The sequence below is a fragment of the Brachionichthys hirsutus genome, chromosome 8 (assembly GCF_040956055.1).
Source record: "Brachionichthys hirsutus isolate HB-005 chromosome 8, CSIRO-AGI_Bhir_v1, whole genome shotgun sequence".
In the NCBI taxonomy this organism is placed as follows: domain Eukaryota; kingdom Metazoa; phylum Chordata; class Actinopteri; order Lophiiformes; family Brachionichthyidae; genus Brachionichthys; species Brachionichthys hirsutus.
Window position 1 is genome coordinate 7,287,071 of NC_090904.1, and position 14,606 is coordinate 7,301,676.

The 14,606-nt window shown below is 41.4% G+C and overlaps 1 protein-coding gene across 1 annotated transcript; it reads left to right on the forward strand.

Annotated features, from left to right (window-relative positions):
* The first annotated feature begins 3,263 nt into the window (after positions 1-3,263).
* Positions 3,264-14,128, forward strand: LOC137898426 (myosin heavy chain, fast skeletal muscle). The gene is made up of 40 exons (XM_068742461.1): positions 3,264-3,307; positions 3,705-3,924; positions 4,295-4,438; positions 4,518-4,674; positions 4,865-4,892; positions 5,042-5,153; positions 5,229-5,321; positions 5,407-5,470; positions 5,561-5,659; positions 5,750-5,853; positions 5,961-6,099; positions 6,199-6,317; positions 6,449-6,598; positions 6,682-6,852; positions 6,948-7,254; positions 7,341-7,408; positions 7,493-7,580; positions 7,675-7,792; positions 7,880-8,003; positions 8,085-8,221; positions 8,655-8,910; positions 9,003-9,245; positions 9,320-9,496; positions 9,578-9,723; positions 9,829-9,919; positions 10,025-10,414; positions 10,498-10,624; positions 10,744-10,862; positions 10,948-11,144; positions 11,232-11,415; positions 11,506-11,671; positions 11,775-11,899; positions 12,175-12,483; positions 12,566-12,769; positions 12,862-12,987; positions 13,079-13,249; positions 13,331-13,435; positions 13,530-13,625; positions 13,711-13,842; positions 14,008-14,128. The coding sequence occupies exons 2-40, from the start codon at positions 3,724-3,726 to the stop codon at positions 14,026-14,028; spliced, it is 5,808 nt and encodes a 1,935-aa protein (XP_068598562.1). The 5' UTR covers positions 3,264-3,307; positions 3,705-3,723; the 3' UTR covers positions 14,029-14,128.
* Positions 14,129-14,606: the final 478 nt, after the last annotated feature.

Sequence of the window (14,606 nt, forward strand, 5' to 3'; positions counted from 1 at the left end):
GGAGCGATCTAATTTGAGGTATTTTGATAGTCTTGTTTTGTCAAGTATTTAATTCATATAATCAGGCAAAATGGGCTATTTATCAGGATGATCGTATTTTAAATTCATTTCTGTTGCATTATTAATATATATATATTTTTAAATGTGTTTAATCCTCTTCTAACAAATGGTCTCAATTCAGTAATGTCTGCGCCGCTGCTGCAGAAAACGGATACAGTAAGATTTGGCATGCATTGAAGAAACACAGTAGGAATTTTACAAATATATACATAATATACATTAATGTGTAAGGCAAAGCAGTAGACCTATGTCTTGTATTTGACCTCCAAAATAGTTCTTACAATTGAGCAACAGTGCCCTTTTGTTAAGCAGAGGACTAAGCCCACCAAGGAAGTGGGTGTTTAATATCAAAGGCTGCGTCACAGTAAGAGACAGTGACAAATGCCTGAGCTTGAGAACATTGCTGAGGAGACATCTATATTTGTATCGCAATTGTTTTTGAATATATAAGCCTATGTTTTAAGGTGTGGAGCCCTCAGTATTTAGCATCAAATGCCCTCGCCCCTGTCAGTGTCCTCTTTCAACAAGGAAAGAATGCAATCTACTGGCACATCATATAACATGATACCCACTGTGAGAGCAAACACTTGACTTGAGGGGAAGGTCAAGCTTCAAGCCTGGCCTTGTCTTCAGTTCATCTGTTTGGATACTCAATACAACAAGACCATGTAAAGAAGTTTTAAAAATACGTCTGCACCCTTGAGACGGCACAAGACCTTGTCCAGAAAAAAACTAGAGACATAAATCTCTTCATCTGTTCACTGCAGATTCCACCATGGACAATCGAGCTGCAACAAACATGAGCCGTCATTTGGAGGTTACTGTTAAATTCACTGGGACGCTTTACGCAGAATGATATGTAGCGTGAGAGTTACTAGAGTCAGTGTTGTAAGTGGCTTAAGACCATCAGACGTGTGGTTCAGACTCATGGTTTGACCCGGACTTGTGGCTTCCTGTCCTTCGCAGCAAAGAGTGGAGATTAGAAGGTTAACATGCGAGCCGCCACTTGACCGGTTATATATACTGTATATTTATATGCTGTCAGAAGCACAGGTGTGTGTGCGTGTGTGTGTGTGTGTTTGAGTTTGGAACAAAATATTACAAAAAATTCACACATGGAAATTTCGAGTATGCGGGACAAAGCAAATCAAAGTTTTGAAAGCCAAAGTCACTTATTTTCAAGTCATTTTCATCATTTGGACTACTTTTTTGTGTTACATTTTTTCCTTTCCGCCGAGGAGATTATGCATTCGCTGACATTGGTTTCTACGTCTGTCTGTTTGTCTGTCTGTTAGCAACATAACTCAAAGTGTTAAAGATGGATCTTGATTTAAATTTTCCGGAAACTTTGGTGACGATCCAGAAAATATCCTGGATTCTGGATCACTTTGAAATTTTTGTTAACATTGCAGTCAATGGAGTTCCAAAATGTGTTCCTCAACGGCTTGGTTGATTATTGACTGATTATTATGGAATTTGACACAGTCATGTCTCTCTCTCTCTGTCTATCTCACCACCGATTTTGGAGTGGACTGGACTGTAATATGCAGAAGAATATTGTGTGGGGCCCTGCAGTCATCATCTGATTTATTATCAGGTTAAAACATAATAAAGCATAAAGTTATTTATCAGTAATCACAAATATTCATCATTAATGTAATTTTAATGGAGAATGCCCAGTATCCAATCAATTTTCAAATATTTTTTTTTGACAATTTGGCAGAGATAATTTAGAGGTAACTCATTATATTCAATTAATCAAATGTTCTATTATATGACTGTTTGTTGTAAAAAGTTCATTACATGCTATGCAGATTCAGCATTCTTACCTTTCATCGTCCATTTATGCCGTATAGCGTGTGTCAGTAATGTTGTCAAGTTTATAATCTTATCACATTAACTCCAGCGTAGGCTCTGCTCCAAGACGGCCCAAGTAGTTGTAATGAGATAACTAGACACTTTGGCAGGTATTAGCGTCCATAATGGTGTCATGATATTCTCCTTTGATCAGGATGTATGTCATAAACATATGCTTTCAGAAGGGTTTTGTTTAGTACCATTTTGACTTTGTGAGATTTTGTGATTTATTTATTTATTTGCAGAAAAAGCAGGCATTTGTGGTATTGGTATAAAAGTGCATGAACTTTTCTTACAGAGGAAACGTTTCCCAGGGTGTTGCATTTTACAGGATGCAAAAAAATACCTGGACTATAAATACAAGTGGTGTCTCTTGTTTCTATTGTCTTTCCTCCCTACAGAACAAATCTAATCTAATCCCTAAATTAGGGATTTTATATAATGCATGGCTCAGTGAGTATTTCCGCTATTGGCAAGCCTGGAAGGCTCAATCCTGCTGCTCCTTTGTCACAGGAAAGACTTTGCAAGGCTTCTGTTACAGAATGCCAGCGACATATGAGAGCTTCTGCGTGGCTTAAAGACACTCTGCAGTGCCGAAGGGCATTAGAAAGATTATCATGAAGACCAAAACAATGTCTGAACTAATAACAATACACCTGCCAAAACCACATTAACACACAGTTAATACATTTGTCTTAATCTATTTTTACACAACTGTGTACCATCTGTCTTTCAGTAACATAGTTTACATTGAGACAAATGTTTAAGCTTAAAGTCCCTATGGACATTGTTGGATCAATTTTAAGTAAATCATACTGAGTAATGTTCTTATGAATTTTTCACGAGTGTTGATAATAATGTCACGTTAATCTGGTGTTGACACAATAATGAACCTGTGGCTGGTTTACAAACTAAGCCCTCACAATTTTCAATTTTAATGTGTAAAACTTGTCCCCAAAAGTGAGTTTTGTTTGTTTGTGATCAAAATAAAAATAAAAAGGTGTCATGTATCACCTTGGAGGTGAAAATGACTCCAACGAAGAGCATCAAAATGTGTGACCAAATAAAGGAAGTCCTGTCTGGTAGGGCGGCATTGATCTCTATATAAGAAGGGAGCCTGAACATCCCAAGGACTGACAGACAACCAGTCAAGGTGAGTGAGTTTTTTATTAGCAGGAGGAAAGCCAGCATGAACAATGTACGGCATGAGCACTTATTGCCAGACACCACCGAGCAAATGCAGAAGTGTTGTTTGTATGACAGGACTTACACAGTAAGTTCATTCTTAATATGAAGTATTTTAATTACAATGATTAACTCGCTGTTTGTCTCGTTCTTCAGATCTCTCATTTAAGCACAAATATCTTTTCATCTGAAGAAAGGGAGGAAGGTAACTTGTTTTTGTTTGTTTTTTCATCTAAAGGCATTTTTAATTAATAGTATTGTTGCATCTTACTCCGTTAATTATGTCTGAATGTGTAGTAGAACAAAGAACCTTTTGTTAAGTGCATTGCTGTTTACCTTAAAAATCAAAGTGTGATAGTAAGAAAAAGGACAAATGCATAATAAGCTGTCATGGAACCAACAAAGGCAATCAATGGGAAACGTAATGCCACTACACATTTCAGATTTGTTTTTACTTACCTCAGAAATAAATAAATAAAAACTGGTCTGTGTAACATTTAGCACAACTTCATTATTTCATTTTAACTTAGAAGTTAAGCGTATATTCATCAGTGAATGTGAAAGATAAATAATGTCTGACTCCTCTTCGGTTTTACTTTCAGCTTATTGGGGGACGCAGAAATGGGGGACGCAGAAATGGAGTGTTTTGGCCCGGCGGCCATTTACCTCCGTAAACCAGAAAGGGAGAGAATCGAAGCTCAAACCACTCCGTTTGATGCTAAGACGGCGTACTTTGTGACTGAACCTGCAGAGATGTACCTCAAGGGGAAGCTTGTCAACAGGGAGGGAGGCAAAGTCACTGTGGATACCTTCTCTGGAAAGGTGAGCATTGAAATGAAAACAAATCTGAAAGAATTAACATCATTTTTGTTTCACAGTAGAACATGCTGATCCACTGACTTTGTGGTTATGTGTACAATATTTATATTTTCTCTGTTTCAAGTTAAGAAACTCAATTTATTTTAAAAACAGACTGAATTAACTTTGAATGAAGGGCATATTTTCCAAAGAAAAATGTTTGGCAGTATAATATCTCTGCTAGACACCCTTAGGAAAGGTTTTATGTTGATGAATGTATATAGTATAACCGCTATGTGGTTTCTACAAATAACAACGAATACTATCTAGCCCACTTCCATCTCCAGTGTACTGTCAAAACTGAAATCCAGTCTTGTCTATGTCCCTCCAACAGACAATTACTGTGAAAGATACTGAAGTCTTTCCCATGAATCCTCCAAAATATGACAAGATTGAAGACATGGCCATGATGACCCACCTCAGTGAGCCCTCTGTGCTCTATAACCTCAAAGAGCGTTATGCTGCATGGATGATCTACGTGAGTTTGCCCTGATCATTGCCTCAGTGAATGAAGACATGAAGGCATGACGTGTCTGCATCTCCATCTCTGTCTCCAGACCTACTCGGGGCTGTTCTGTGTCACTGTGAACCCCTACAAGATGCTCCCAGTGTACGACTCAGCGGTTGTAGCAGGATACAGAGGAAAGAAGAGGATCGAGGCGCCACCGCACATCTTCTCTATCTCGGACAACGCCTATCAGTTCATGCTCACTGGTGTGTATAAGAACGTTCCAGGACACAGTCTGTCGTCTGTCAAATACTTGCCAAACCCAACCAGCCTTTAGCTTCGTAGGTTTTATTATTCTGTCACTGCTGAACATTTGTTTTATCAATTGTTAAGACTAAATAATACTTGCTGAGTAGTTTTTAAAATAGGATGAATATGTCTTGCTCTCTTTTACAGACCGTGATAATCAGTCGATCCTTATCACGTGAGTTTGCACTATTTTACAGACGATTCATTTTACATGCAGTAATTCTGCAGTTGCTGGGATAGGCTCCAGTAACTCCCGTGACCTGCAAAAAGTTAAAAGGGGAAGGAATTGGATGGATGGTTCTAAATTATCTTGTTTTTATAAAGTGGAGAATCCGGTGCAGGAAAGACTGTCAACACCAAACGTGTCATCCAGTACTTTGCGACAATCGCTGTGGCTGGTGGAAAGAAGCATGAGGCCGTTTCCGGAAAAATGCAGGTAAATAGTAATATATAGCATATGTATGTGTGATGCATGTGAAAATAGGAATAAAACCTCTCATGTAACATTAAGGGCTCGCTGGAAGATCAAATCATTGCAGCCAACCCACTGCTGGAGGCTTATGGTAATGCCAAAACTGTGAGGAACGACAACTCATCCCGCTTTGTGAGTTTTTGTTACATTGATTTTTTTCAGACAACACCAGAATGCGAGAACTTATCATCCTGATCTACACTTGTCTTTTAAACAGGGTAAATTCATCAGAATCCATTTCGCAACAACTGGGAAGCTGGCCTCGGCAGATATTGAAACATGTAAGGCGGGAGATGAAGCAGATACCTCAGTTTGTTTTTGCTGATTCAGCTCATTGAACAGGACTGACTGATGTCTGTGTTTGTCTACAGACCTGCTGGAGAAGTCTCGGGTGACTTTCCAGCTGTCTGCTGAGAGGAGCTACCACATCTTCTATCAGCTCGCGACAGGCCACAAGCCTGAGCTGCTAGGTTGGGCAATATTTTGGGTTTTAAAGGACATTCAATAAAATCTGTATAATATATATTTTTGACTTACAAGAATTTCCTTTCTATTGTCAGAGGCTCTCCTCATCACCACCAATCCATATGACTATCCCATGATCAGCCAGGGTGAAATCACTGTAAAGAGTATCGATGACATTGAAGAATTCATTGCCACTGATGTAAGGAAGCTGCCAAATCGAAACCCTACGATGAAACTGTTCATTTTTGAATGTTTTTCTTTTTTCTTCTTCCTGAAAATGTTGACACGATTGTCTCAAACGCAAAGACTGCCATCGACATCCTGGGCTTCACTTTGGAAGAGAAAGCAGGCATTTTCAAGCTGACTGGAGCTGTGATGCATCATGGGAACATGAAGTTCAAGCAGAAGCAGCGAGAAGAGCAGGCTGAGCCCGATGGCACTGAGGGTACATTGCATTCTACTTGTTAACTGAATCGCCATTCTTTCACACGAGTGAAAAGCAGTACCGTAACTTTTTTTCTTTCCTCTTATTTTCTGTTTTCAGTTGCTGATAAAATCTCATACCTTATGGGTCTGAACTCAGCTGATCTACTGAAGGCTTTGTGCTACCCAAGGGTGAAAGTTGGAAATGAGTATGTGACTAAGGGCCAGACTGTGTCTCAGGTAAGATGCCCACATGCAAAGCAACAAAGCCTAAATCTGGCATATTTAATCCCTGGAAACCTTGAATGCGCTTATGTTCATTTTTACAGCCTTAATATTACGTTTTAACATTGTTGTATCTGTAAATCCAGGTCAACAATTCTGTCAGTGCTCTCTGCAAGTCCGTCTATGAGAAAATGTTCTTGTGGATGGTGGTCAGAATTAATGAGATGCTGGACACAAAGCAGCCGAGACAGTACTTCATTGGAGTGCTCGATATTGCTGGATTTGAAATCTTTGATGTAAGTTTGGAAACAGCAATCCTTGTAACCCCGGCTGTTAATTACTTACCGCTACTATTTACTTACTTTTCTTTTGTATGTAGTTCAACAGCCTGGAGCAGCTGTGCATCAACTTCACTAATGAAAAACTGCAACAGTTTTTCAATCACCACATGTTTGTTCTGGAGCAAGAAGAGTACAAGAAAGAGGGGATTGAATGGGTATTCATTGACTTCGGTATGGACTTGGCGGCCTGCATTGAACTGATTGAGAAGGTGAGAATACATGCATGCTTACCTGAGTATTTACAAACACAGAAAATGATCTGAAAAATTCATACCTTTCAAATGCAAATATTTCTTCATGACAGCCACTGGGCATCTTCTCCATCCTTGAAGAGGAGTGCATGTTCCCCAAGGCTACAGACACGACCTTCAAGAACAAACTGTACGACCAGCATCTTGGTAAAACCAAAGCATTTGAGAAGCCGAAGCCTGTCAAAGGCAAACCTGAGGCGCACTTCTCTCTGGTGCACTATGCCGGCACCGTCGATTACAACATTACTGGCTGGCTGGATAAGAACAAGGACCCCCTGAACGACTCCGTGGTGCAGCTCTACCAGAAATCTTCAGTGAAACTGTTGTGCTACCTGTATGCTTCCCACGCCGCATCAGAAGGTAGGAGCGGTTTTCTGGCTCTACATTTATATTAGTCAAAAATGATATATTTTTAATTTCATTATTTGCACCTAATTTTTCCACAGAGAGTGGTGGCGGCAGGAAAGGCAAAAAGAAGGGTGGCTCCTTCCAGACTGTGTCTGCATTATTCAGGGTGAAATGTTGAAGAATGCTGTGCATGCTGTATTGAATTGTTTTGCTACCTTTTGCTTGAGTTAATGACTACTTAATTCTTTAGGAGAATTTGGCCAAGTTGATGACAAATTTGAGGAGCACACATCCTCATTTTGTGCGCTGCCTGATTCCCAATGAATCAAAGACTCCAGGTCAGTCACTGTTGATTTTGGTAGAGATAAAAAAAAGAAGAAGAAGGTAATTTCGTATAATTTTACAAATATTATCCCAAACAATTGATCATAGGCCTCATGGAGAACTTCCTGGTCATCCATCAGCTGAGGTGTAACGGTGTACTGGAAGGAATCAGGATCTGCAGGAAAGGCTTCCCCAGCAGAATCCTCTATGGCGACTTCAAGCAGAGGTATAGCAGATCATTCTGAACTATTATTATTTATTGCCTCTTAGTTCACACGTACATTCTATTATCTTGATGATCAAATTATTGCAGGTACAAAGTACTGAATGCTAGCGTCATCCCTGAGGGGCAGTTCATTGACAACAAGAAAGCCTCAGAGAAACTACTTGGATCCATCAATGTGGATCACACTCAGTACAAGTTTGGACACACCAAGGTAACATAAGAAACAGGGCTGCTTGAAAAATAGTATAACAAGAGATATATGAATATAATAGTTGTGGTTCTTGACTCTCAGGTGTTCTTCAAAGCCGGTCTGCTAGGTACTTTGGAGGAGATGAGAGACGAGAAGCTGGCTGAGCTGGTCACAATGACTCAGGCTCTCTGCAGAGGCTACCTCATGAGATGTGAATTTGTCAAAATGATGGAGAGAAGGTATTGTGTCTACATGGTGGAATATTATTTTAGAAACATATTTTGTCAAATTGTGTGTGAATGATTGTCTGTCTGTGTGTGGCCCTGTGATGAACTTGCGGCGTGTCCAGGGTGTAACGCCCGCCTGTAGCCCATTGACTGCTGGGATGGACTCCAGCATGACCCGTGACCAAGTAACGGACAAAGCAGTTCAGAGGATGAATGAATAATTGAATGAAAGAACTTGACAGCAATCAATAACTCAAGTTGCTACCCCTTAAAAATATAAATCTGTTGTATGTGGCCTTGATAAAAAATATGTCTAATTATTTTAAAAGATATCTACACTTTATTTTGAAATGCTCTTTCCAGTCTTACCAACTCCAGCTCTATAGTTGGCATATTTATGCAAAAGGACTAAATGCTAACTCGTTGTTGTTTTTTTTGTCATTAGGGAGGCAATCTTTTCTCTTCAATACAACATTCGTTCATTCATGAATGTCAAAACCTGGCCATGGATGAAGCTCTACTTTAAGATCAAGCCTCTGCTGAAGAGTGCAGAGACTGAAAAAGAGATGGCAAATATGAAGGAGAACTTTGACAAGACCAAAGAGGAGCTCGCAAAGGCTCTGGCTAAGAAGAAAGAACTGGAGGAGAAGATGGTTTCTCTGATGCAGGAGAGGAATGACTTGCTGCTGCAAGTGCAGTCTGTAAGTGGGTTCATAACATCATAATGATATTACTGAACAACCTCCATTGAGTCACTTTGCAATGAGGTGATCCTGTTTGAATTGACTTTTAGGAAGGTGAAAACCTGAGTGATGCAGAGGAAAGGTGTGAGGGGCTCATTAAAGCAAAAATCCAGCTTGAGGCCAAAGTCAAGGAGACGACTGAGAGATTGGAGGACGAGGAGGAAATAAATGCTGAGCTGACTGCAAAGAAGAGGAAGCTGGAGGACGAGTGCTCTGAGCTAAAGAAGGACATCGATGACTTGGAGCTCACCCTGGCAAAAGTGGAAAAAGAGAAGCATGCCACTGAAAACAAGGTAGGTTTATATATATCAACCCCTTCTAAATACATATACCCTCTAAAATCTGTTGCATAATACTATGAACACAGGTTAAAAACCTGGTGGAGGAGATGGCATCTCAAGATGAGACCATTGCCAAGCTGTCCAAAGAGAAGAAAGCCCTCCAAGAGGCTCATCAGCAGACCCTTGATGATCTGCAGGCCGAGGAAGACAAAGTCAACACTCTGACAAAGGCCAAAACCAAACTGGAGCAGCAAGTGGACGATGTATGGATAGTTCACAGACTGTGATTTTAATTCCCCTGACAAAGGGCAACAACAAATATTGTCTCATCTCTTTTCAAACAGCTTGAAGGTTCCCTGGAGCAAGAAAAGAAGCTTCGTATGGACCTTGAGCGAGCTAAAAGAAAGCTTGAAGGGGATCTTAAATTGGCCCAAGAATCCATGATGGATCTGGAGAATGACAAGCAGCAGTCTGATGAAAAATTAAAGAAGTAAGACTTAACAAGTCAAGCTGTCAATCCATCTACCGACTGTACTTCCAATAAATGTGAGAGGCACAACTTCAATAATGGATTCATGGCTTTTGTCCAATCCAGGAAGGAGTTTGAGGCAAGCCAGCTCCTGGGAAAGATTGACGATGAGCAGTCTCTTGGAATCCAGCTCCAGAAGAAGATTAAAGAACTACAGGTATCACTGGGCGCATCAGTCATCAGCCCAATAAAGGCTTTCTATTCTTTCTATTTCTACATTCAAATGCTGTGAGCAATCTTTATTTAACTTTGTGCGTTTCAGGCTCGTATTGAGGAACTTGAGGAGGAGATCGAGGCTGAGCGGGCTGCTCGGGCCAAGGTGGAGAAGCAGAGGTCCGATCTGTCCAGGGAACTTGAGGAGATCAGCGAGAGGCTCGAAGAAGCTGGTGGAGCGACGTCTGCTCAGATCGAAATGAACAAGAAGCGTGAGGCCGAGTTCCAGAAGCTGCGTCGTGATCTCGAAGAGTCCACCCTGCAGCACGAGGCGACCGCTGCAGCACTCCGCAAGAAGCAAGCCGACAGCGTGGCAGAGCTGGGAGAACAGATTGATAACCTCCAGAGAGTCAAGCAGAAGCTGGAGAAAGAGAAAAGCGAGTACAAGATGGAGATTGATGACCTCACAAGCAATATGGAGTCTGTTGCTAAATCAAAGGTTAAGAGTGCCACGTTTTCATTTAATAAATAAAGGATAAAGCTCATATTTGGTACCAATTAAATTTTGTTTGTTTTTACCAGTCAAACCTTGAGAAGTTGTGCAGGACATTAGAAGATCAGCTCAGTGAGCTAAAATCCAAGAACGACGAAAATGTCCGTCAGGTGAATGACTTGAGTGCACAGAGGGCAAGACTTCTGACTGAGAATGGTAAGAATAATTCGTATTTTTCGTGATGATGGCCCAGGAGAATAATTTCTACTGTGACAGAGTTAACGCTGCGTATACATTATTGGGCGAGCTGTTAAAACCTTTTTTCTAATAACTAGGTGAATGCACACGTCAGTTGGAGGAAAAAGACGCCTTTGTTTCTCAGCTGACAAGAGGCAAGCAGGCTTACACCCAGCAGATTGAGGAGCTGAAGAGACACATTGAGGAGGAAGTGAAGGTATTATCCAGAGGATAACTGCATAGGAAACGGCCAGCAGGCGATTGGTATGAAACATTCATTAGGTCCTACTTTTGGATTACAGGCCAAGAACGCCATGGCTCATGCTCTTCAGTCGTCTCGTCATGACTGCGATCTGCTCAGAGAGCAGTTTGAGGAGGAGCAGGAGGCCAAATCGGAGCTGCAGCGTGCAATGTCCAAGGCCAACAGCGAGGTCGCTCAGTGGAGGACCAAATACGAGACCGATGCTATCCAGCGCACTGAGGAGCTGGAGGAGGCCAAGTAATGAACACTCCTGAATTCACATTGTTTCCATCAACAATGATTCTGCAAATCATTATCAAAGCTGTTTACTCCATGTTTAAACAGGAAAAAGCTCGCTCAGCGTCTTCAGGATGCAGAGGAGTCCATCGAGGCTGTGAATGCTAAATGCGCCTCTCTGGAAAAGACCAAACAGAGACTCCAGGCTGAGGTGGAAGATTTGATGATCGACATGGAGAGAGCCAATGCTCTGGCGGCTACCCTCGACAAGAAGCAAAGGAACTTTGACAAAGTTAGACATTTTCTGTCAAATATATAATTCTATGTAAATTGAAACAACATAAGGCGACAGAAATTACTGATTTCTGTGTTGTACCTTCAGGTTCTTGCAGAGTGGAAACAAAAGTATGAGGAGAGCCAGGCAGAGCTAGAGGGATCTCTAAAAGAAACTCGCTCTCTCAGCACTGAGATGTTCAAACTGAAGAATTCATACGAGGAAGCTCTGGACCACCTGGAGACCCTGAAGAGAGAGAACAAGAACCTGCAACGTAAGAGCTCAGTTGCAGCATACTCTGTAACATCAAGGCATCACATCTGAACAAATTAATATACATGGTACAGTCGTCTAAAATGCTCATTTTGACTCAACAGAGGAGATTTCAGACCTCAGTGAACAGCTTGGTGAGACTGGAAAGACAATTCATGAGCTTGAGAAGGGAAAGAAGACAGCGGAGTGTGAGAAGACAGAGATCCAGATGGCTCTGGAGGAGGCAGAGGTAAAACTATTCACTGCATTTTTAAAACATTCAATTATTGTAGACCTCGAGGAGCGAGGAGTCCAGATTTACATAAGAATATGGAGTAAGAAAAAGGTTGCATTCTTGTTTCGGATGTTTCTGTGAGACAGTTTTAAAATGTGAAGGCTCTTCTTATCAAGGCGTGCATGACACCCTTAGTGCTATTCTTTGCCCTCCGTGCTTTATTTTTCTGCATTTTTTTAATGAGAGAACTGCTCTGTGCTGGAGTTGGTAAAGGTCACACTTGTTCACAGGCTACCCTGGAGCACGAGGAATCTAAGATTCTCCGTGTTCAGCTGGAACTCACCCAAGTCAAGGGTGAATTTGACAGAAAACTGGCAGAGAAGGACGAGGAGATGGAGCAGATCAAGAGGAACAGCCAGAGAGTGATAGAGACCATGCAGACCACTTTGGATGCTGAGGTCAGGAGCAGGAACGATGCCCTGAGGATCAAGAAGAAAATGGAGGGAGACCTCAATGAGATGGAGATTCAGCTGAGCCATGCCAACCGCCAGGCAGCTGAAGCCCAGAAGCAGCTGAGAAACGTGCAGGGACAGCTTAAGGTACAGCCGTTTACTAATGAAAATTGTGGCCGGCTTCCGCTTCATTTAGACTGCATAAAAAAACCATATATTATTTATTTAGGATGCCCAGCTGCACCTTGACGATGCTGTTAGAGGTCAGGAGGAAATGAGGGAGCAGGTGGCCATGGTGGAGCGCAGGAACAACCTGATGCTGGCTGAGATCGAGGAGCTGAGAGCTGCACTGGAGCAGACAGAGAGAAGCCGCAAGATAGCCGAGCAGGAGCTGCTGGACGCCAGCGAGCGCGTGGGCCTGCTGCACTCTCAGGTTCTGCTCTAAGCCTACACAAACAACACTTTTGTTTTTTTTTGTTTCTCCATTATTCAACATGGAAATAAATTGTTCTTCTTTAATAATAGAACACCAGCCTCATCAACACCAAGAAGAAGCTGGAATCCGATTTTGTGCAAATTCAGGGTGAGGTGGAAGATGCCGTCCAGGAAGCAAGAAATGCTGAGGAAAAGGCCAAGAAGTCCATCACTGATGTGAGTCGTCCTCCTCACACTTCATGTCACCTGTGATGAAAATAGTAAAATATTAACCATACACCCAAAACAACAATATGCTTCAAAATAGGCTGCCATGATGGCAGAAGAGCTGAAGAAAGAGCAGGACACCAGTGCTCATTTGGAGAGGATGAAGAAGAACCTGGAGGTGACAGTGAAGGACCTGCAGCACCGCCTTGATGAAGCTGAGAATTTGGCCATGAAGGGTGGAAAGAAGCAGCTCCAGAAACTGGAGGCTCGGGTCAGAATTAATTTAATCACAAAAATTTAGCTCAACTTGGTTTTTAATCTCACATAATGACATACATTTTTACTATTTCAGGTACGGGAGCTTGAAGTAGAAGTTGAAGCGGAGCAGAGACGAGGAGCTGATGCTGTCAAAGGTGTTCGTAAATATGAGAGAAGAGTGAAGGAGCTCACCTATCAGGTGGGTGACGCTCGTCTTCCTTCTGACTGGTGCTGTTGTTTGATGCTCAAGTGCAGATGAACACAGGCCAAATAGGAATGTTTGTTCACTACAGACTGAAGAGGACAAGAAGAATATTGTCCGTCTTCAGGATCTGGCAGACAAGCTGCAGCTGAAAGTGAAGGCTTACAAGAGACAGACTGAGGAAGCAGTGAGTTAGAAAGTGTTGAGTACAATCAAGATGAATGCTGTATGCATAGAAGCTGAAAAATTAATTGATGTTGAATGTGTTACAGGAGGAGCAGGCCAACACTCACCTGTCCAGGTACAGGAAGGTGCAGCATGAGATGGAGGAGGCTCAGGAGCGTGCTGACATCGCTGAGTCCCAGGTCAACAAGCTGAGAGCCAAGAGTCGCGAAATAGGAAAAGTAAGACTATATCTATCTATCTATCTATCTACCCATCCATCCATCCTCCCACCTATCATCTATCTATCTATCAATCTATCTATCTATCTATCCATCCTCCCACCTATCATCTATCTATCTATCATCACCTCGTTTTCCCATTTCTATTTCTTCTGTCCATTTTAGGGAAAAAAGACTGAAGAATAACCGACAACTTGTTAGAAAAACACAAAGAATCATACAATATGATTTGTCATTGAACTGTTGTCACTAAATATTGTAGATATAATAAAGTTTGTTGACAATTTGTTGTCTTCCTTTTATTTTTTCCTTAACAAAAATAAAAGTCTACCCTTTGGCTCAGAGGAGAGAAGTGCAGGCTGGATTCTGTGATACTCTCTTAGTTATAGTAGTGAAACAAGTACTTGAAAGAAGTATGTTGTCGCTGAGCGTTGTGTTGTGTTGTTCAGCCTGTGATCAAGGACACGTTGATTTTATGGGACTTTATGTCCAATATATAAACTTGAACTTTTTCAAAGGTAGAACTTCCAAAATGCCATATATGAAGGTATCTAAAAATAATTGAGTAATATCACAAATGTAATGAAAAACATGAAGCAAGACAGTGGGTTACTTTCTCAAACTAATTACTCAAATCATGATCTTAAAATAATTAAAGTTTTAGCTAAAGCTAGATTGTGTTTTGCATTATTGCTCTTCTTGACAGAACAGATGGCGAGACAAATAAAAATAACCTGCGCTGCACGTCTCGTGTGGACCAAAGC